We start from the raw sequence: 23,993 nt of genomic DNA, 5'->3' as shown, positions 1-23,993 counted from the left end.
GGGCACCCCAAAGAATCTTCCAGTTAGTAATTTTTCTTCTGTCCATGTGTTATAAGCTGCTAGAGAGGATCATCTTGCACCGTATCCAACCAAGTATGGAGGATATACAATCCAAAGACCAAGATGGATTCTGTAAGAAGCGTAGCACAGAAGACCAGGTATTTGCCCTCACCAACCATATTGAAACTGGCTTTCAAAAGCACCTGAAAACTGGTGGCATCCACCTCGATCTCATTGTAGCTTTTGACACTGTGTGGCTTTTGAAAGCCATTTTCGATCTGGGTGATGAGAGCAAGTAACCTTGTCTTCTGTGCTGTGCTCCTTATGGAATCCAGCTTGGTCGATGGAAGAAGCAGGACCTGGGGCACAACAGTAACAGCAAATTCTAGAATCGGGACTTGGTTGATGATCCCGCATTGGAAATCCCAGGCTTCGACCTCGCATGCAGAAAATGGATCAAACTGAACACCAGGTTTTGCACTGGAGTCAGACCCTGCCACAGCAACCTCTTTCATTGGGGACCCCATGACTCACCCCTGTGCAACTGTGGCAAAGTGCAAACCATGGTTTGTATAATTGACAAGTGCCCCGCCCTGTGTTTCTGTGATGGTCTCACTGGCTTACACCAGGCTGATGAGGTTGCCAACTGGCTGAAGAATTTCAAATTGACATCTAGCTGTTCTTCAGTGCAAACAATAATAGTAGTAGCATTTGAACATTGTTAAATATGACAGATATTAAAAGTTTCACTCTAAGTTGACAGGTAGTAGTATTTTAAATGCCAGCACATCAGTGTATTGCATGGTGGAATGATGCATTGCAGGTTGAATTGTAACGCAATTAAGCTAATGGTGATCGTGATTTTTTTTAAATGAAGTCTTGTTTAAACATGTGTGCCCATCTAAAATCAGGGAATGAACTGTACAATAAATGTTCCAATGCAATCAATGGGAGAGGAAAGCTATAGAGATCTGAGCAGGTCTAGTCACCGATTTCTGCAGACAAGAAAAAAACAGAGCATATAATTAAACTAATTGAACACAGATATTCATAAAATGCTTTGGGCTTCACATGCCATTAGGGATCAATGCTTTATACCGATCAAATGTGCAGGACTCCTTTCAAACTAAATATGCAAGAAGCCCAACAAAGGGATATTTACTACTCGATCTAGCAATTTAAAAAAATAAATTAGAGTTGCCAATTATTTTGTTTTCCAATTAAGGGCCGATTTAGCATGGCCAATCCACCTACCCTGCACATCTTTGGGTTCCCCAATCTTTGGGTTGTGGGAGTGAAACCCAGCGGCAGAAGTGCTAACCATTGTGCCACCATGCTGCCTACTAGATCTAGCAATTTTGAATGAGCCAGGGCAAATAAAAATTGGGGAACATCTAGGCAATAGTAAATGAATACCTACCCTTTAAGATAATTGAGATTGATGCAAGTATGATGCATATGGTAACGAGATTGGAGTTGAGAACAGAGCGTGGGAAAATAAAATGGGCAACAATATTGTCGCAGTGGTGTAGAACACCAAAAGAAATATTTAAAACTGTTCAACAGAGCCCAGGAAAAAAGACCATGCCATATACCAATGAGTCATCATGGATGAATAAAGGTATAGGAGGAAAGTAAGGGTAAGGATGGAGATGTACACAAAATGTATGGATAGCAAGGGAGAGCATGACGAGAATACACAAAGAAATTAGAAGAGAACTGATTCGGAGAGAAAAGGGGAGCGACAAAATTTACATTGCCCTGGGTCCCTGGATTAATAGTCCAGTGACTGTGTGCACAACATCTCAGTGCTGTTCTGGAGTTTACTTTGTGAAATTTGACTGCTGCTTTTCATAAATTAAAGCAGCGACTAAGCTTTCAAAAATACTTCATTGACCACAAAAGGTTTCTGGTAGTCATGAAAAGCGTTGCAAAATGCAAGTCTGTTTCTTTATCAGTCAAATCATGTGGCTCTAGAAGGGGTGCAAAAATTATTCAAAGTGATACCAGAAATGTGGGGACAGACAGGTTGTGTTTCTTTTTCTCTTGAAAAGAGAAGACTGGGTTAATCTTACAGAGATCTTTAAAATTACAAAAAGTTTTGATGGAGTAGGAAGAGGTGGAATGTTACTGCTAATTTATCTGAAATAGACCAGGAAAATCAGTCTTGCCCTTTCATGTTGAGTCAACCCTGCTGACGGGTACACAGAATGGCATTAGAAAATGCCACTGGACAGGATAAGACCACCCTACTAGAGATGTGCTAAGTGATTTTGAGGTGGCAATTGAGAAAGAATTGGGGATAAATAGCAGATTTTGGAATTCTGTTTTCATTTCCAAAATACACTAATTTTGCTGTTATCTAATCCTTTAATGAACTATCAGGCAGCACGGTAGCACAACTGGATAGCACTGTGGCTTCACACTGCCAGGGTCCAAGGTTCAATTCCCCACAGGGTCACTGTCTGTGCAGAGTCTGCAAGTTCGCCCCGTGTCTGCATGGGTTTTCTCCGGGTGCTCCGGTTTCCTCCCACAGTCCAAAGACGTGCAGGTTAGATGGATTGGCCATGCTAAATTGCCCTTAATGTCCAAAAAGGTTAAGAGGGGTTATTGGGGGTTACGGGGATAGGGTGGAAGTGAGGGCTTAAGTGGGTTGGTGAAGACTCGATGGGCCGAATGGCCCCCTGCACTGTATGTTCTATGTTCTTTGTTCTATTAACAATATTTTATAGTTGTCATTTTGTCAAGAATGAAGTGAGTTAAAGTTGTGAATTTTGCAGTTAATATTAGTTTCATAAATGTGCCAGTATGTTTTGTGCTTCTCTACAGTGACTTGAGCCACAGTACGCAGTTTGTCCAAGGACTGTCCCTGTGTACACTGGGCTGCATGGGGTCATCAGATATGTGCAGAGATCTGGCTGGAGAGGTGGAAAAACTGTTGAAAAACTCCAATTCATATATCCGTAAAAAGGTGAGTCAGTCAATCAGATAGTCAGTCAGTCTCCCCCCCCCTCCCCTCTCTCACCTCTCTCTCTCTCTCTCTCCCCCCACTCTCTCTCCCCCCACTCTCTCTCTCTATCTCTCTCTCTCTCTCCCCCCCACTCTCTCTCCCCCCCCACTCTCTCTCTCTCTCTCTCTCTCTCTCTCCCATCTCCCGTCTCTCTCGCACCTCCCCTCTCTCTCGCACCTCCCCTCTCTCTCGCACCTCCCCTCTCTCTCGCACCTCCCCTCTCTCTCGCACCTCCCCTCTCTCTCGCACCTCCCCTCTCTCTCGCACCTCCCCTCTCTCTCGCACCTCCCCTCTCTCTCGCACCTCCCCTCTCTCTCGCACCTCCCCTCTCTCTCGCACCTCCCCTCTCTCTCGCACCTCCCCTCTCTCTCGCACCTCCCCTCTCTCTCGCACCTCCCCTCTCTCTCGCACCTCCCCTCTCTCTCGCACCTCCCCTCTCTCTCGCACCTCCCCTCTCTCTCGCACCTCCCCTCTCTCTCGCACCTCCCCTCTCGCTCGCACCTCCCCTCTCTCTCGCTCGCACCTCCCCTCTCTCTCGCTCGCACCTCCCCTCTCTCTCGCTCGCACCTCCCCTCTCTCTCGCTCGCACCTCCCCTCTCTCTCGCTCGCACCTCCCCTCTCTCTCGCTCGCACCTCCCCTCTCTCTCGCTCGCACCTCCCCTCTCTCTCGCTCGCACCTCCCCTCTCTCTCGCTCGCACCTCCCCTCTCTCTCGCTCGCACCTCCCCTCTCTCTCGCTCGCACCTCCCCTCTCTCTCGCTCGCTTCTCCCCTCTCTCTCGCTCGCACCTCCCCTCTCTCTCGCTCGCACCTCCCCTCTCTCTCGCTCGCACCTCCCCTCTCGCTCGCTCCCTTCTCCCCTCTCGCTCGCTCCCTTCTCCCCTCTCGCTCGCTCCCTTCTCCCCTCTCGCTCGCTCCCTTCTCCCCTCTCTCTCGCTCCCTTCTCCCCTCTCTCTCGCTCCCTTCTCCCCTCTCTCTCGCTCCCTTCTCCCCTCTCTCTCGCTCCCTTCTCCCCTCTCTCTCGCTCCCTTCTCCCCTCTCTCTCGCTCCCTTCTCCCCTCTCTCTCGCTCCCTTCTCCCCTCTCTCTCGCTCCCTTCTCCCCTCTCTCTCGCTCCCTTCTCCCCTCTCTCTCGCTCCCTTCTCCCCTCTCTCTCGCTCCCTTCTCCCCTCTCTCTCGCTCCCTTCTCCCCTCTCTCTCGCTCCCTTCTCCCCTCTCTCTCGCTCCCTTCTCCCCTCTCTCTCGCTCCCTTCTCCCCTCTCTCTCGCTCCCTTCTCCCCTCTCTCTCGCTCCCTTCTCCCCTCTCTCTCGCTCCCTTCTCCCCTCTCTCTCGCTCCCTTCTCCCCTCTCTCTCGCTCCCTTCTCCCCCTCTCTCGCTCCCTTCTCCCCCTCTCTCGCTCCCTTCTCCCCTCTCTCTCGCTCCCTTCTCCCCTCTCTCTCGCTCCCTTCTCCCCTCTCTCTCGCTCCCTTCTCCCCTCTCTCTCGCTCCCTTCTCCCCTCTCTCTCGCTCCCTTCTCCCCTCTCTCTCGCTCCCTTCTCCCCTCTCTCTCGCTCCCTTCTCCCCTCTCTCTCGCTCCCTTCTCCCCTCTCTCTCGCTCCCTTCTCCCCTCTCTCTCGCTCCCTTCTCCCCTCTCTCTCGCTCCCTTCTCCCCCCTCTCTCGCTCCCTTCTCCCCTCTCTCTCTCGCTCCCTTCTCCCCTCTCTCTCTCTCTCACTCTGTGTCTCACATCTCTTTTTTTTGAGGTTCTTGCAATTTGTTATATTTATGATCATTTGTACACCATCTTCGACAATTCAAACTAATAAATCAATCTATATATAAGACTAAGTGAAGGCAAAAGCACAGACTCGCATCTAAATGTCACTTTCACTTTCACAATTCCACAATGACAAGTGTAGCAATGAACACTTAACATATTTTAACACTGGCTAGCAAACCCCACTTTAAAGTAGTTTCTCCTCAAATGGTAGATGTTTTCATGGGCATCCTCGGGTCTTTCTGTGTGATTCCATTTGTTACTTTATCAAAAAGCTGTAGGGATACCCATGATACTTGGAGCGGAATATTGACAGCAGCAAACTGAAGAAAAACACCACCAAACCTAATCCCACCAGGCAGATGATGCGTAACAAATGAAATGCAGCAGTGAGTCCCCACAAACCGCAATGCGGTATTGCTCAAATAATCTCTGGGTATCAATGTACCAGTATTTCCAAGGTGGCCCCAGCCAGGTAGTCTTAGTGAAGGCTATCACGTCTCTCCAAGCCACTGGTCAAGCTTGTGGACTGAACAGAGGCCTTCCGCTAAGCGGTCATCTAATCTGCATTTGGCCTCACTAACACAGAGGAGAGCACTTTGTGAGTAGTGAATACAGTAGATTAAAAGTAAAGAAGTAAACGTAAATCGCCGTTTCATCTGCAAGGAGTGTTTAGTAGCACGAGGTATCGAGTAGGCTGCTTAAATCACAGTGATTTATTCAAACAACAACGACAATCCAGGTCTTTACTCCTTGATTGCTGGGCCCTCACTGAGGGTCCACTTGCTCCCCAGACCCGTGTGCTTTCTTCCTCCTCTCTCTCTCTCTCACATTCTCTCTCTCACATTCTCTCTCTCTCTCTCCCACATTCTCTCTCTCTCTCTCACATTCTCTCTCTCACATACTCTCTCTCTCACATACTCTCTCTCTCACATACTCTCTCACATACTCTCTCTCTCACATACTCTCTCTCTCACATACTCTCTCTCTCACATTCTCTCTCTCATACTCTCTCTCACACATACTCTCTCTCTCACATACTCTCTCTCACACATACTCTCTCTCTCACATACTCTCTCTCTCACATACTCTCTCTCTCACATACTCTCTCTCTCACATACTCTCTCTTTCACATACTCTCTCTCTCACATACTCACTCACATACTCTCTCTCTCTCACATACTCTCTCTCTCTCTCACATACTCTCTCTCTCTCACATACTCTCTCTCTCACATACTCTCTCTCTCACATACTCTCTCTCTCTCATACTCTCTCTCTCACATACTCTCTCTCACATACTCTCTCTCTCACATACTCTCTCTCTCACATACTCTCTCTCTCTCACATACTCTCTCTCTCACATACTCTCTCTCTCTCTCACATACTCTCTCTCTCTCACATACTCTCTCTCTCACATACTCTCTCTCTCTCACATACTCTCTCTCTCTCACATTCTCTCTCTCTCACATACTCTCTCTCTCTCACATACTCTCTCTCTCACATACTCTCTCTCTCTCACATACTCTCTCTCTCTCACATACTCTCTCTTTCTCATACTCACTCTCTTTCTCATACTCTCTCTCTCACATACTCTCTCTCTCTCACATACTCTCTCTCTCTCACATACTCTCTCTCTCACATACTCTCTCTCTCACATACTCTCTCTCTCTCACATACTCTCTCTCTCACATACTCTCTCTCTCACATTCTCTCTCTCACATTCTCTCTCTCTCTCACATACTCTCTCTCTCTCTCACATACTCTCTCTCTCTCTCTCTCACACATCTCATGTCTCTCTCTCTCTCACACATCTCATGTCTCTCTCTCTCTCACACACATCTCATGTCTCTCTCTCTCTCACACATCTCATGTCTCTCTCTCACATATCTCCTCTGTGTCTCTCTCTCACACCTCCTCTGTCTCTCTCTCACCTCCTCTGTCTCTCTCTCACACATCTCATCTCCCTCTCTCACACATCTCATCTCCCTGTCTCTCTCTCACATCTGTCTCTCTCTCACATCTGTCTCTCTCACATCTCTGTCTCTCTCACATCTCTGTCTCTCTCTCACATCTCTGTCTCTCTCACATCTCTGTCTCTCTCTCACATCTCTGTCTCTCTCTCACATCTCTGTCTCTCTCTCACATCTCTGTCTCTCTCTCACATCTCTGTCTCTCTCTCACATCTCTGTCTCTCTCTCACATCTCTGTCTCTCTCTCACATCTCTGTCTCTCTCTCACATCTCTGTCTCTCTCTCACATCTCTGTCTCTCTCTCACATCTCTGTCTCTCTCTCACATCTCTGTCTCTCTCTCACATCTCTGTCTCTCTCTCACATCTCTGTCTCTCTCTCACATCTCTGTCTCTCTCTCACATCTCTGTCTCTCTCTCACATCTCTGTCTCTCTCTCACATCTCTGCCTCTCTCTCACATCTCTGTCTCTCTCTCACATCTCTGTCTCTCTCACACATCTCTGTCTCTCTCTCACATCTCTGTCTCCCTCTCACCTGTCTCTGTCTCCCTCTCACCTGTCTCTGTCTCCCTCTCACCTGTCTCTGTCTCCCTCTCACCTGTCTCTGTCTCCCTCTCACCTGTCTCTGTCTCCCTCTCACCTGTCTCTGTCTCCCTCTCACCTGTCTCTGTCTCCCTCTCACCTGTCTCTGTCTCCCTCTCACCTGTCTCTGTCTCCCTCTCACCTGTCTCTGTCTCCCTCTCACCTGTCTCTGTCTCCCTCTCACCTGTCTCTGTCTCCCTCTCACCTGTCTCTGTCTCCCTCTCACCTGTCTCTGTCTCCCTCTCACCTGTCTCTGTCTCCCTCTCACCTGTCTCTGTCTCCCTCTCACCTGTCTCTGTCTCCCTCTCACCTGTCTCTGTCTCCCTCTCACCTGTCTCTGTCTCCCTCTCACCTGTCTCTGTCTCCCTCTCACCTGTCTCTGTCTCCCTCTCACCTGTCTCTGTCTCCCTCTCCCCTGTCTCTGTCTCACCTCTCCCCTGTCTCTGTCTCACCTCTCCCCTGTCTCTCTCACATCTCCTCTGTGTCTCTCTCTGACACATCTCTCTCTGTCTCTCTCCCTCTCTGTCTCTCTCTCACATCTCCCCTCTCTCACATCTCCCTGTCTCTCTCTCACATCTCTGTCTCTCTCTCACATCTCTGTCTCTCTCTCACATCTCTGTCTCTCTCACATCTCTGTCTCTCTCACATCTCTGTCTCTCTCACATCTCTGTCTCTCTCTCTCTCTCTCTCTCTCACACATCACCTCTCTCTCTCTCTCTCACATCTGTCTCTCTCTCTCTCTCACTCACATCTCCTCTGTCTCTCTCTCACTCACATCTCCTCTGTCTCTCTCACACATCTCCTCTGTCTCTCTCACACATCTCCTATGTCTCTCTCTCACACATCTCTGTCTCTCTCTCTCACACATCTCCTCTGTCTCTCTCACACATCTCCTCTGTCTCTCTCTCGCACATCTCCTCTGTCTCTCTCTCGCACATCTCCTCTGTCTCTCTCACACATCTCCTCTCCTCTCTCTCTCTCTCTCTCTCTCTCTCTCTCTCTCTCTCTCTCTCTCTCTCTCTCTCTCTCTCTCTCTCTCTCTCTCTCTCACATCTTCCCCCGTCTTTCTCTCCCACATCTCCCCCGTCTCTCTCTCTCTCTCTCACATCTCCCCATCTCTCTCTCTCCCACATCTCCCCCGTCTCTCTCTCTCTCTCTCATCTCCCCTGACTCCTCTCTCTCTCTCTCACATCTCTCTCTCCTCTCGCTCTCTCACATCGCCCCTGTCTCCTCTCTCCCTCTCACATCTCCTCCCGCCCTCCCCTCCTTCAACACTACTGATTCAAATCTAGCTCGTTAACCAAGTGTTTGGACACCTGTCCTAATGTATGCTTCTTTGACTTGTCAATTTTTCTTATTGCGCTCCTGTGAAGTTCTCAGGGATGTTCAACTGCATTAGAAGCACGACATAAATGCAAGTCATTATAGAGAGTGCTTTCAAGTGAATTTTAACTGTCCAAAAGTAATTGGATTTGCTTTGTAAATATACCCCAGCTTGTATTAAAAGTCGATTTGGTTGTCTTCGCTGCTGAGCTGTTTCGGCTATTTTAAAGCATTCAAAGAGCAGCGGCATGATAAAATTTGTAAATGCAAAAAGTAGTATTATTTGGCAAGTCGCATGGTGGAAAGACTGAATGTTAGTGATTGCATTCTTGGTCAAATAAATAATGTATTTCCACACCCAAAAGTAAAGTCCAAAATCTGAGTGGGAGGAAACAAAATAGAGAGGGATAGCAAATTACTTTAAAAATAGTACTGAATAAAAAGTTACAGCAGCAGTTCATTCGAACAACCCAACAGCATGGTAGCAGCAACATGCGTTGAAAAGTGCAAGAGGAATGGTACAACTCTGAGAACAGATCATTTCATAGAAACAGTTTGCTCATGTGTTAGAAAATGGAACAGAAAGCATAGTTCTTGGAAATTTCAATCAAGCAGAAAATGCTCGAAAGGCACCCATCAGATCAAGCAGTATTTTGGGAAGAACTGGTTTCACAAAAGGACCCATTGCCAAAGGGTTTGCAGGGAAAATATTAATCTTTCTCAAAAGTTGCTGCCTGATCAGCTGAATATTTTCAGCATGTTCTATTTTTAAAATAGAAATTGCCTTTTTGCGACACATAGTTGTGGTTCACGGTTACTTTAGATACCCGTCTTAGGAATTATTAGAGGGAGTCCAGAAGCCCAAAGGTGGGAGCAATTCTTCAGGAATGGCCATATGGTCTTTGTGCTTTTTACTCCAGCCATGTAATTCCTGGTGTGTATGCCCCATGGCCAGTTTTCAACGACTCGAGCTGCAAATGTGAAGTAAAGACAGAGTTCCCTATTCGTTCATGAGAATAAATAAAATCACGCGTGAAAACCTGGATATCTATTTCAGAGTATTTTAATGATTGGGGAGAGGGGGGGGTGGGGGGGGCACAAAAGAGGAAGAAACAGGATTCATTGTGATTGGTGGACTGACATTTCAGCCAATTTTGCTCCCCAAGTAAAGATTTCCGAAGCTCATGAGTCCAGTAAACCTGCCTAGCTCATTTAGTTCCCATATCCAAATAAGGTTGATTGCAGTTTAAGTTTCGCCACAAATATTTAAGGTTCAGTCGTGGAAAAAGTGAGCTCCAGTAAATGGTAAACGTACTTTCAGCTATCTGAGATAGTAAAACTGGAATTATAGCTGTATTCCAGACCAAACCGTGCAGCCAAGTGTGGCACACACTTTGCAGAGACACAAGTGAAACATGAGGGAAAAGAAGTTTGTTTGGGGTTTCAGTAATTTGATCAGCATTTCAGGACAAGCCCCTTTTCCGAATGGGTAATGGTTCTCACCATTACACCATTATGCAAGAAGCTATAAGGTCTGGACCAGCATGTGAGATGAGTTTCAGGCAGAAAAAGCTAGGTTTCTCTCTGGATAAAAGGAAGGGAAATACTGAACCCTTCACTGGTGCTAGTTAAAACTTGGAAAAACAGGGTGTGCTTGTGGGAATATTTGCCCCTTGATTACAGGAAAAGCCAAACTTGCAGAAAACAATTCCGGGAAATTTCCAAAGAGAATCAAGAACTAAAGCCCAGAAAGGGATCAATCATCATGTCACCCAGAGGCTTATGAATAAAAGTACCTGGCAGGGACTGAAATTGTAATGCAACATAAACATCCTGGTTAAATCATTAACATTTATTTACTAACAATTAGAAACATTACAATAAAACTATGGTACTGATGTATATCTCAGTAAATACAGAAGAGTCACCACTATGACATTCTCCTTGGTACACTGAACCAAACTTTAATAGGCCAGCTTAGATTGAGCAGCTGCTGAACTAAAAGATGCCCAATATTTTTTGGGTAGGTGATTTTTGCAACAGGGAATAAAAGTAAATTAGTTATACCTTTATACCCAACAACTTGTATTTGTCTGGTGCAGATAGCAGAAAAAAAAATTGCTTTACAGGGAAGTCATTAAAAGGTTGCCAAGCCTAAAGAATAAGTGTTCCCAAAAATATGATCAGAGGTAAGTTCGAAGCAGGGTTAAAGAAGGAAGGGTAGGCGGCGAGGCAGAATAGTTTAAAGTTGGGTTTTCAGAGAATTGGAGGCTATAGGCAGTTGAAGGCAGATGGGGAGTTCACAAGAGACCAGTCCGAAGAACGGAGTTTAAGGTGGGCGATTGTGTCAATGGAGGAGGCAAGGCTCGATGGGGTTTAAAGATAATTTCAAATTCAAGCCTCTAGGTTTCAGGAGCCAGCGTAGGTTAATGAACACAGCAGTGACCTGTGAGTTGTCTACAGAGAGTTTACAATTAGTTCATTCATGAGAATGTTCAGAATGTGAAGCTGGCCTTAGAGAGTGTGGGAATAGATCAATCTTGAGATTAAAAAGGTATGAATGAAAGCTTCACCAAGTATTTAACTTCTCCAGTTGCCATGAAACTTTGGCTCTGACGAGATGTTTTGTATGCATGCTCCTATAGTTTCAAAATAGTGCTACTCTAGCCTTCTATGTCATGAAGCTGCAGGGGAACAATTCAGAGACATAGGGTGGGATTCTCCGTTGGCTGATGGCAAAATCGCGAATCACAGTTGGGCAGAGAATAGGTTCCATGCTAAAATCGCGACGGGCCCCAATTGACACCAAATCGCAATTCTCCGTCACCTTGACAGCAGCATCAATGCGGTCCAGAACCCACGTACAGTAAACACAATTTGCATATCTCTGGGGCCTCGGCGATGCTCTGCCTCCAATGGGTTGAGTTCCCGACAGCACAGTTCAGTTGTGCTTTTAAAAATTGTGAAACCGGCATCGTGGCTGCTGCAGGAGAGAGAGGGGGTACGGGAAGTGTTCGACGTCGCCATAATGTGCCAACTGCTGTGCCACTATGGAGGGGTGGACGGGCAGGGAATCACAGACCCAGCGAATGCACCATTTTTAATTGGAATCTATTGTGTTCCACGTGGCGCTGGTGCTGACCATTCCACATTTGAATCGATCCAAGTTCGACGCCAGCTTTGCTGTTGTGAAAGCCCACGAATTCTGCGTCGGCGTCAACACTTAGTCTCAGAAAATCTTACCCACTGTCTTCAATCTGATTTTGTTATCAAATTATTTTTGCTATGACTTAGCTGTGTTTGACATTGTTCTGGATTTTATGGAATTGTTTTGCAATGTAGACAAGGAAATCATTCTGTTTTGGACTTGCCATAAAAAAAGGAGCAAATACTGTTTTCACGTATGGAACAATCTGTCCGGACTGTACGCGGAACAATACTTTTCACTGTACCTCGGTACACGCGACAAATCAAATCCAATTGCTAATTATTCTAGTTTGTTCTATGGAATTACACATGTTGCCTTTGCTTTCAGAGATTCCGTGATTAATATGTTGATCTTGCTTTCGGTCCTTAGTTTTGAACAGTATTTATTTATGCCTGAATAGAAATTGCTGCTCTATGTTTACCCACCCCAATAATCCACAAATGACTCTCGGCAAATTAGTCATTTCTGATGGGGTTCTGCAACTCCTGACAGTGTGGACGCAGCTATTATGTGTTAAGAATCCCAGGCAGCAGCGGGTATTGATTCATGAAGTTGCACTGGCCATTGGTACACCACATAGTTCCTCCTTTCACCTCTGTACCCTTTGAACAAGGGATATAAATGTACTTTCTGTAATGTACAACCAATCAAATGATATTCAACAGGAGCATATAGCGATAGAAGTCATAGAGGTCTAAATTTTTCATGATGTGGAGATGCCGGCGTTGGACTGGTATAACTCTTCACTTGCCTAGAACATATGCGGCTCTATCAACACTCAAGAAGCTCAACACCATGTAGGACAAAGCAGTCTGCTTGATCTGCACCCCATCCACCAATTTAAATATTCACTTCCTTCACCACTAATGCAGTGAGAAGTCTTAAAACACCAGGTTAAGTCTAAGGAAGGAGCAGTGCTCTGAAAACTAGTGATTCAAAACAAACCTGTTGGACTTTAACCTGGTGTTGTAAGACTTCTTACTAAATTTTTAATGTGATTTACTAATTCTGCCTATGTGGCCATATAGTGCATATGAAGTTATTGTGTACATCAGATTTCATAGTGGTTTATTAAAATATAAAAACTTGGTACTCTTATGCTTTTGTCTTTTATATCAAGAATTTCAAAAGTTTGCTAGTGCTGGGTGCTTAAAGAAATGACTCACTGTTGATTTGTCTTGTTCACAGGCTGCATTGGCTGCTGTTCATGTTATCAGGAAAGTACCAGAGCTGCTGGAGATGTTTCTGCCTGCCACGAAAAACCTCCTTAATGATAAGAATCATGGTATGTGGCCCATGTGTAATTTGAACAAAAACGCTGCTTTGGTAGATAATAGCTTGCATACCACTCTCGACTCTTTCTGTTGCAATCTATCTTTTGTGAGCTCGTATAGGCTCGACGGTACAAACAGGAAAGGCGTTAGTGAATCTTTTTTTTTTAAAGCAATAAACTGCTTCATGATCATTTTTACTAACAACAGCTTTTTACTGAAACCAAATTCTCAATGTAGTGATGGATTTTGGATTGGCAAATTTTTTTGGCAAATTAATCCAGTAACACGATCAATATGTTGGCACACAATTATTTTTGTGACAATTTTTCTTATGAATTTCAAATGTTCAGAAAATAAAGAATTGAAAAACTCAGAGCAATGCTGCCATGGAGAAGTAATAAGGATGAGTAGAATAGAAGTGAGCAATTGCATGACTAAAGAATTCAGATATAATCATAGTGTGAGTGAGTGTCATCTAACCATAAGGTGGTTGCACAACCTTGAAAACATTATTTGGTACTTGTGCTGGAAATACCCAACAGGTCTGGAGAGCATCAGTAGAGAGACAAACAGTTAATGCTTCATGTCAAATATGACTTCAGAACTGAAAGAGGTACAAATGGAAAAAACTAAATACTGTGAATGCTGGACATTTGAAATAAAATCAAAATGCTGGAAAAGAGTAAAAGGAGGGTTGAGATGTGATGTGTTATACACAATCAAGAGGGGGGGGGGGGGGTGGCTGGAGAGGAAAAACAAAAGGGGAGCCTGGTATAATGACAAAAGGAATATTCGCGCAGAGGGTAGGAGATATTAACTGATGAACATGTCATCATGGATCAAACTATGAAGGGAGTGGTGATGTTTGCAGGAAAGAGGCAAAGAATTAGTCCAGATTCTAAATACCTGAATGATGAACAGTTCTGACTGAAAGCAAAAACATGAAAATCAATTTCCACACTTCTATCACTTTCAGATGGTCCATCTCCAACACTTCCATTCCTCAACCTCTTTGTCTCCATTTCTGTGGCTAGGCTGTCATTAATGCTCATCATATGTCCAACATCTCCCACAGCTACCTAAGCTACATCTCTTTATACTCTGCATCCTGTATGGGTCCTATTCCTATTCCAGTTTCTCCACCTCCATTGCATCCATTCCAAGGATGTGTCTTCCTCAACCAAGGAATCCCCTCCACTGTGGTTGCCTGACCCATTTCCACAACCTCTTCTTTTACCACTTCCTCCCAGAATTGCAATAGGGTATCTCTTTGCTCATTTTCCAGCCTCCACATTCAAAGGGTAATCTTCTGCCATTTTCATTAGCTCCAAGATGATGCCACCATGAAACACACCTTCCCTTCCCCTCCCCGTCAGCATTCTATCAACGCCCCCCAAACGCCACATTCCCATGCAATTACAGGAGATGAAACACCTGCCCTTTACACCTTCTTCCTCCTCACCGTCCAAGGCTCCAGACACTGCTTCCAGGTGAAGCAGCAATTTACATAAACTCCTTTCACTTAGTCTATGCTGCTCACATTGCAGTCCCCTCTGCATTGGGAGACCAAATGCAGATTGGAAACCACCTTGTGGAGATCTCCACTCACTCTGCAGGCATGATCCTGAATTCCACTCGCGTTTCAGTCCTTGGCCACAGCTGTGCTCCAGTGAAGCCCAATGCAAAATCAAAGAAGAACGCTTTATTTGCTGATTGGGCACTTTTATAGTCTTCTGGACTCTATTGAATTCAAACAGCCTCAAGTCATGTACTCCATATTTATTCTGGGTTTTTTTTGCCATGTGTTGGTTTGAGTCTTATATGTCATGTTTTTGCTTTCGGATAGACCTATTCATTATTCGGCCTTTTACACTCTGGAAAAATGCTTTGTCTCTTTACCGCAGCCATCAAAAGGAGCCCATTCGGCCCATCGAGTCTGCACTGACCCACTTAAACCCTCACTTCCACCCTATCCCCGTAACCTAATTACCCCTCCTAACCTTTTTGGTCACTCGGGGCAATTTATCATGGCCAATCCACCTAACCTGCACGTCTGTGGACTTGTTCAATGTCATTGTTCAATGATGACATGTTTGTCATTTAACCTCTCTTGCCCGCTACCCTAACTCAGACCTTCACATTTGTTCTTTCCCCTCTTGACTGTATGTAACACATCACATGTCTGTGCTGCCATCAGTTCTGAAGAGTCCTATTTGACTCTAAAAATTAACACTGTTTCTTTCTCCACAGATGCTATCAGACCTGCTGAGTATTTCCACATTGTTTGTATTTCAGATTTCCAGCATTTGCAGTATTCTTGTTCCTGTTTAGTTTCTTTTACAACCATACCATCTTAATTTTATTTTTGGCTAATTATTTTATTCTAGCAGTGACTACCCAGATGGTGCCAATGATTGTCCTTCATCTATGAGAATATTAATGGGGGCAGCACAGTGGTACAGTGGTTAGCACTGCTGCTTCACAGTGCCAGAGACCAAGGCTCAATTCCGGTCTTGGGTGACTGTGGAGTTTGCACTTTCTCCCCGTGTCTGCGTAGGTTTCCTCGGGGTGCTCTGGTTTCCTCCCACAGTCCAAAGATGTAGGGGTTAGGTTGATCGGCCATGATAAAGTTGCCCCTTAGTGTCCAGGAATGTGCAGGTTAGGGGATAGGATGGAGAGTGAGCCCAGGTAAGATGCTCTTTCAGAGGATTGGTACAGACGTCATAGACCAAATGGCCACCTTCTGCGTTGTAAGGATTCATGTATCCGTGATTCTAGAAAAATAATACGAAATAATGGACATGACATTGCAGTCGATTTATTGAGAAATAATTTAGTCACTAGGGAATATAGCCTTTCACAGCTCAATCGCCTATGTATCCAGTCAGGAGAGGATGCCTTATGAAACTAGTGACTGTGCTAAGATATGCTTCCATTTTCTGCTCGGATGTATCTTCACTTAATGATACTGGCTGTTTACTTCAAAGTGTGCTTTTTTTATATAACTATTTTAGATTGCTGCCAGATATGGTCTGTCTAATTATGCAGTGCATTTGTACAGCTTCTGAATCTGTCTGCAAAGATCAATCTTCAAAAGGAAGCACAGGAGATCTGTAAAATATAATATGATTAACATTTGAGCCAATAATTATATTGAAAATGTCAAACCAGACTTTACATTTGGTTCTGTACCCCTGTTCATAATTATGTTCCCAGGCTATGCCTTTCCCAACTTTAATTTAAATATGTCCCATAATTGCTATATAATTTTTCAGCAAAGTTTGCGGTTGGACTAGATATTGGTTTATTTCATAAAATGAACTATTAAATTTAGACCTTCTACAGACCTATTGCAGGTTTAGTTTTAATTGCCATTTCATATTTTCCTTTGTTAGCTATGTTTCAGATACTAGTGAATATAAAAAAGGATGATGTAATTAACTAATGAAATATTATACTTGAAATGGTAGAACTGTACTGAAACTGAAAACAATGTTGATGGGGAAAGTAGGAATATCTCACCTTAACGGATGTAGCTGTTGGATCTGCCATAAAGACTATTCCCAAATTATCAGTATCAAATATCTGCTCATCCTGAAATTTCAAGTTACTTGTTTTGTGGGCTTTAGGGTGTTTTTCAATGTTAATCATGGTCCCTTAACTATCATAATCTGAAGGCATGACCTAATTGAATGACAGAAAAGTTCCTCATGTTGAGATACAATTTCACAGGCACCTGAAGCCATCTAATACCCACACATTTGATGACAATGAGTGCCTTTGGACTATTTTAACAGCAGGAAACTGAGCAAGATACTCTGCCAAGGCTGACCTCACCAGATATCTTCATTCATGTTATTCACCAATGATCTTGGGGGCATTCCCAGCTTCTCTAAGATTGAAGGCAGCACTGAAGCCAATTGCGGAGACCAGCCACTTTCACAAGACCACGTCCAACAATTGAAATTGGGAATTTCCTGGTACATCGCCAAGTGTCAATTCACAGAGTGCCCTTTTTAAGTAACCTCTGGGATGATACACTATTCCCTTTTCACCTAATTTCTCCCTTTCTTGATTATTTTAGTCCCTTTACAGCATTCATTATTGATGCTTAAGAGGAAGGACAAATAGTTCACACCTAACATGTCCTGAGGTGTCTGTCCTTTTTTTTTAAATTAAGGCGTAATTTAGCGTGACCAACTCACCTACCCTGCACATCTTTGGGTTGTGAGGGTGAGATCCATGCACACACAGGGATTATGTGCAAACTCCACACGGACAGTGACCCGGGGCTGGGATCACACCTGGGTCTTCGGTGCCATGAGGCAGCAGTGCTAACCACTGTGCCACCATGTTGCCCAGGAGGTGTCTCCTGATTATTGCTGTACTTTATTTGGAGAGGGGATGAGTGGCTTGCCTTCACACAGCATCTCTCCATGCTTGCACAGCTAAGCTTGTGGTAAAGGGAATCCTGGTTGTGTGTTGCATCTTGGCATTTTGAGGAATACCTCGCTGGAGATATAAATTGCTGATTGGTCTCCCCTCCCTGGCAATATCATTTATAAAGGCTTAAGACAAAATAATGATATTAGATTGCGGTCTATGTAAAAAAGATATTGTGCTGATTTGATTCATATCCACGTGTGTTCCTGTTTACAGATTGGGTACAATCTCATGATTTATCTTGCTAATGAGCAGAAACTACAAATGATTGAGGTTTGGGTAACTTGAGTGGTCATCAGCATTGTATTTACTGCCTTGTTCATTTGGTGCACTCATCAGTTAAAATGCTTTTTCTCTTTCTTTGTCTTAAAGGTGTCCTCCATGCTGCTGTTGTCCTTGTCATAGAAATGTGTAAACATAGCCCTGACACACACGCTTATTTTCGCAAGGTATAGCCACATCATGTTTACTACCATTGCTATTTAAAAAATGGGTTTTCAGTATAGCCATTTACATCCAGCTTTTTATTTATTTTGAAAAGTTTAACTCGCTGAATGCTATACATCTTGTAATTTGAAATTGCTGAAGTAATTTCTTTTCTGAATGTGCAAAGTAATGAAAAGTAACATTTGTGGGTAAAATAAAGTAAGCCATTCATTTTTGCACATCGTTCTGTCAATTTGAAATTTGTTTTTATGCAGACTTGTACCTATTCCATTTATGTCATTTGTTCCACTAAAAATGGTGTTTCTAAGTGCACTTTGTGTTTCTTGGTGGCATACTGCTTTGTGAGTGGCTCAGTCACAATGACTGCAAGCTCCCTGATTTTGATACCCCAGTCTGTGTATATGTATTGACCAATCTTAGCTGGGTGTCTAGAAGGGCACAAATATTGACCTCCATATCGCTGGGAGAGGAAATGTACTCCTGCTGGATGATGCTCAAGTCTGGATGTTGTGTGGATTGGTCAATTAGCCTGTGTTCTGTCCCTCTTCGCTCATTATCTCCCACTTTGCTCGTGATCAAAAATTTGGTCACATGATCAAAGACTTGAAGCGTGTCTGCAGTCCATGTATTGCAGCTAGAGTTAATATCTTCTTCAGCAAGCTAAGAAAGCTGTACGGTAGAATAAAAACAAAATGCATTTTGAAGTTGCCATAGTTCTTGATATAATTTGAAACTGTTTGGTCTAATTGGAGATTTAACTGGTAATGCATCACGAGTGCAGTTCAGTTTAACGTTGAGCGGAGACCTGTTTGGAGGAACTCTGTCAGCCAGTGCCGTATCTGAACAAAGAATAGGAACATGGAAGCAGGAGTAGGCCATTTGGTCTGTCGAGCCTGCACTGCCATTGTTAGGTCATGGCTGATCATCTACTTCAATGCCACTTACCCGTGCTATCCCCATATTCCTTGACGCCATTGTATCCAGAAATCTATTTTTCTGTCTTAAACATGCCCAGTGATTGAGCTTCCTCTTGGGTAGAGATTCCAAAGATGCACCATCCTCTGAGTGGAAACATTCCTCCTCATAACAGTCTCAAATGGCCTGGCCCTTATTCTGCGACTGTGCCCTCTGATTCTAGACTCACAAGCCAGGGGAAATGCCCTTTCTACATCTACCATGTTGCACCCTATAGTATTTGAATAGGTGTAAATTGAGAGAAGTGGCTACTCAGCTAGATCTTGGTGTACTCGTGCTTCAGTCGCTGAAAGTAAGCAGGTACAGCAGGCAGTAGAGAAGGCAAATGGTATGTTGGCCTTCATAGCAAGAGGATCGGAGTATAGGAATAGGGATGTTTTACTGAAATTGTATAGGACATTGAGGCCACACGTGGAGTAATGCGTGCAGTTTTAGTGTCCTTATCTGAGGAAGGATGTTCTTGCTATGGAGGGAGTGCAGCAAAGGTTTTACCAGGTTGATTCCTGGGATGCCGACTGTCATATGGGGATAGACTAAGTCAGTTAGGATTTATATTCATTGGAGTTTAGAAGAGTGAGAAGGGATCTCAAATAAACTAACAAAATTTTAGCAGGATTAGACGGGGTAGATTCAGAAAGAATGTTGCTGATGGTGGGGGAGTCCAGAACGTGGGGTCATAGTTTGATAAGGGATAAACCTTTTAGAACTGAGGTGAAGAGAATTTTCTTCACCCAAAGAGTGGTGAGTCTGTGGAATTCACTATCATAGAAAGTAGTTGAGGTCAAACGTTGTGCAATTTCAAGAAGGAGTTAGATATAGCTCTTGGGGCTAAAGGGATATGGGGGGGGAAGGCTGGGTCAGGGTGTTGAACTTGATCAGCCATGATCATAATGAATGGCAGAGAGGGTCGAATGGTGGTCTCCTGCTTCTATTTTCTTTGTATGTTTCTATGTATCTGAATTTAGCAAGTTTCAATAAGATCACCCCTCATTCTTCAAGGCTAGAGAACACAAGCCCAGTTTCTACAATCTCTCCTCAAAAAACAATCCTGCCATCCTTGGGATTAGGGCAGCACGGTAGCACAAGTGGATAGCACTGTGGCTTCACAGCGCCAGGGTCCCAGGTTCGATTCCCCGCTGGGTCACTGTCTGCACATTCTCACCGTGTGTGCGTGGGTTTCCTCCGAGTGCTCCGGTTTCCTCCCACAGTCCAACGATGTGCAGGTTAGGTGGATTGGCCATGATAAATTCGCCGTAGTGACCAAAAAGGTTAGGAGGGGTTATTGGGTTACAGGGATAGGGTGGAAGTGAGGGCTTAAGTGGGTCGGTGCAGACTTGATGGGCCAAATGGCCTCCTTCTGCACTGTATATTCTATGTTATATTAGTCTGGTGCACCTCTGCACTCCCTCTGTAGCAAGCACACCCTTCATCAGGCAAGGAGACCAAAACTGTACACACTACTTCAGGTGCAGTCATACCAAGGCTGTATGCAATTGCAGCAAGACAACTTTACTCCTGTACTCCGATCACCTTTCGATGAAAACCAACGCACCATTTACCTTCCTAATTGCTTGCTGCACCTGCATGTTAAATTTAGTGACTCATGAACAGGGACACCAGGTCCCTTTGGCCGCCCATACTTCCCAACTTCTTTTCATTTCTATATTCTTCTACTAGTGTGGATAACTTTGCACTTATTCATATCATTTTCCATCTGCCATGTTACATAGAACATAGAACAGTACAGCACAGAACAGGCCCTTCGGCCCTCAATGTTGTGCCGAGCCATGATCACCCTACTCAAACCCACGTATCCACCCTATACCTGTAACCCAACAACCCCCCCTTTAACCTTACTTTTATTAGGACACTACGGGCAATTTAGCATGGCCAATCCACCTAACCCGCACATCTTTGGACTGTGGGAGGAAACCGGAGCACCCGGAGGAAACCCACGCACACACGGGGAGGACGTGCAGACTCCACACAGACAGTGACCCAGCCGGGAATCGAACCTGGGACCCTGGAGCTGTGAAGCATTTATGCTAACCACCATGCTACCCTGCTACCCCTATTCACTATGTTCTTGCCCATTCACTTAGCCTGTCCAAGTCCCCTTGAAGCCTCCTTGCATCCTCCTCACAATTTGCAATCCCACCTAGTTCTCATATCATCACAGTGTCATCAGCAAATTTAGAGATATTACATTTGGTCCCCACACCCAAAACCTTGATATAGATTGTGAGCAGCTGTGGCCCTCGTACTGATCATTGCAGTACTGCACTAGTAACAGACTGCCTCCTGAAAATTATCTGTTTATTCCTACTGTTTTCTGATTGTTAACCAATTCTCAAACGGTAGCAGTTTATTATCCCCAGTCCCATGTGCTCTAATTTTGTTTGCTAACCTCTTGTGTGGGACCTTATCAGAAGCCTTCAGAAAATCCCAATATACCACCTTCACTGGTTCATCTTAATCTAGCTACAGGTAATATCCTCAGAAGAAACTCCAATAGATTTGTCAAACATGATTTCCCTTTCATTAGTCCATATTGATTATGAGATCTTCTAAGTGCTGAATTATCTTTTGTCATCCTCAAGAGGCATCTTGACAAATACATGAATAGGGTGGGAAGAGAGAGATACGGGCCTGGAAATGCAAACGGTTTTAGTTTAGACGGGCATTAGGATCAACGCGGGCTTGGAGGGCCGAAGGGCCTGTTCCTGTGCTGTTCTTTGTTCTTCTCTCTCTGCGGCCATTGACAATCTCCTCATTTTAAGGTGCTTCTTAAAACCTACCCCTTTGACCAAACTTTTAGTCTCCAGCCTTAATATCTTGTGTTTGTTGTTAAACCTAAACGGTGTTCTTGTCATGTTTTACTATGTTGAGGGCACTTTAATAAATACAGGTTGCTGCTGTTGAAGCCCGTGTTGCTAATTTTTGTAGAATTATGTTTTAAAATCTTCAGTGTTCTGACAGGTCACAGGTTTGTTTCCTGGCATTTTCCCTGCATAGGTCTGCTATATTTTGGGAATTAGTGGATGAATGACAGTCTCCTGGAGCATGAATCTACCCTTTGTTATTCATCAATTTACATGGTGTACAGAGCAAGAAACTGACTATTTGGTCCAACGGGTCTATACTAGTGGTGCTCCGCACAATCCTCCTCCCATCTTACTTCATCTAACTATCAGCATTTTCTTCTATCCCTTTATTATTCTGTCTTTGCTGTAAATGCATCGATTATTTATCTCAACAACTTCCTGTGGTAGCAAGTTCCACATTCTTAGCACTCTGGATAAATTTTCTCCTGCATTCCCTATTGGATTTGTTAGTTGTTAGGATAAGGAAATAGACTCCAATTGTGTTAGGAAACCAGACAAGAAATCCCAACGATTTTTCAATATTGTAAAACTGAGAGGAAATTATACTTCAGAGGGTAGCAGTGGAAGGGTGTTTTTCCGAATGGAGGTCTGTAACTAGTGGTGTTCTGCAGGGACCAGTACTAGGACCTCTGCTGTTTGTAATATATATAAATGGCTTGAAAACGTAGTTGGTCTGATTAGTAAGTTTGCAAATGATAAAATTGCAGGAGTTGCAGATAGTGATGAAGATTGTCAGAGAATACAGCAGGATATAGATGGGCGGCAAAATTGGGCAGATAATGGTAGATGGAATTTAACCCAGACAAATGTGAGGTGATGCATTTTGGTAGATCCAATTCAGGTGGGAGCTATAAAATAAATGGCAGAACCATCAGGGGCATAGACACAGTGAAAGATCTGGGCATGCAGGTCCACATATCCTTAAAAATGGCAGCACAGGTGGAAATGGGGGTAAAGAAAGCTTATGGCATGCTTGCCTTCATCGGACGGGGTATTGAGTATAAAAGTTTGCAAATTATGTTGCAGTTATATAGAACGTTGGTTAGGCCACATTTGGAATACTGTATCCAATTCTGGTCACCACACTACCAGAAGGACGTGGAGGCTTTGGAGAGAGTACAGAAAAGGTTTTCCAGGTTGTTGCCTGGTATGGCAGGTATTAGCTATGAGGGAGATTTAATAAACTGGAAAGACGAAGGCTGAGGGGCGACCTGATAGAAGTTGATAAAATTGAGTAGTATAGCTGGGGACAGTTGGATGCTTTTTCCCAGGGCGGAAATGACCATTACAAGGGGCCACAAGTTCAAGGTGGGGGAATAGGTTCAGTGGAGATGTGTGGGCAAATTTTTTTTTTTTTTTTTACACAGTGCGTGGTGGTGGCCTGGAATGCACTGCCAAATGAGGCGATTGAGGCAGATACGTTAGCGACCTACAAGACTTATCCGGATAGGCACATGAACAGACAGGGTATATAAGGATACAGGCGGTGGGTCTAGATAAGAAATGTGATTGGTGCAAGCTTGGAGGGCCGAAGGGCCTGTTCCTGTGCAGAACCGTTCTTTGTTCTTGGTTCACCCGAGGAGTGATGACTCTGACCAATGGGTATCTTTTATGTTAAAACAAACTTTTTGGGTTAAACACACAATTAACCACATGAACTTCAAACAAATAGCGTTACAATTCTTTACAGTTAAAACAGTTCTTAAATAAAATGAAAAACTTTAACTTACTACCTACACCTGCCACTCATTCCAATTAAGCAACCCGATACAGTTCAAGTGATAGTTTTCGATAAAGTTAACAAAGCAGGTTACTTATCTGTGCGGACGTTTGAAGCCAGCGACCCTGTTAAGGAACAACCTGAAAATCCTTTTGTCTTGTCGGACTCTTCTGCTCAACCTAACAGCATGTGGCAAAACTGCAAACTCCAGGTGGAATTGGCTCCTCCCATTAATTACACCATCTGTATCACACTAAGATGTCTCATCACCTGCTTAGCTAGGACTAAATACAATGCCTCATTATCTACTCTCCAGGGAATTTCCTGCAATCAGAATAGTACCCCATTAGCCATCTCTCTGTAAACCAGTAAATGGTTAACATCAATCATTATATCACCTTTTA

At 44.3% G+C, this 23,993-nt stretch overlaps 1 protein-coding gene across 3 annotated transcripts in view; it reads left to right on the top strand.

Annotated features, from left to right (window-relative positions):
- Window positions 1-23,993, top strand: part of LOC119969405 (AP-1 complex subunit gamma-1-like) — a 195,249-nt gene that overhangs the window by 53,554 nt on the left and 117,702 nt on the right. For all 3 annotated transcript variants that reach the window (XM_038803022.1, XM_038803020.1, XM_038803021.1), the window contains exons 4-6: window positions 2,830-2,971; window positions 13,034-13,130; window positions 17,935-18,011. In XM_038803022.1, the coding sequence (XP_038658950.1) occupies window positions 2,830-2,971; window positions 13,034-13,130; window positions 17,935-18,011 (316 nt within the window). The remainder of the gene's footprint in view (window positions 1-2,829; window positions 2,972-13,033; window positions 13,131-17,934; window positions 18,012-23,993) is intronic.

Source organism: Scyliorhinus canicula, chromosome 7, assembly GCF_902713615.1.
Source record: "Scyliorhinus canicula chromosome 7, sScyCan1.1, whole genome shotgun sequence".
Lineage (NCBI taxonomy): Eukaryota > Metazoa > Chordata > Chondrichthyes > Carcharhiniformes > Scyliorhinidae > Scyliorhinus > Scyliorhinus canicula.
The sequence above is the reverse complement of the archived record's forward strand: the minus strand, read 5'-3'. Positions and strand labels throughout refer to the sequence as shown.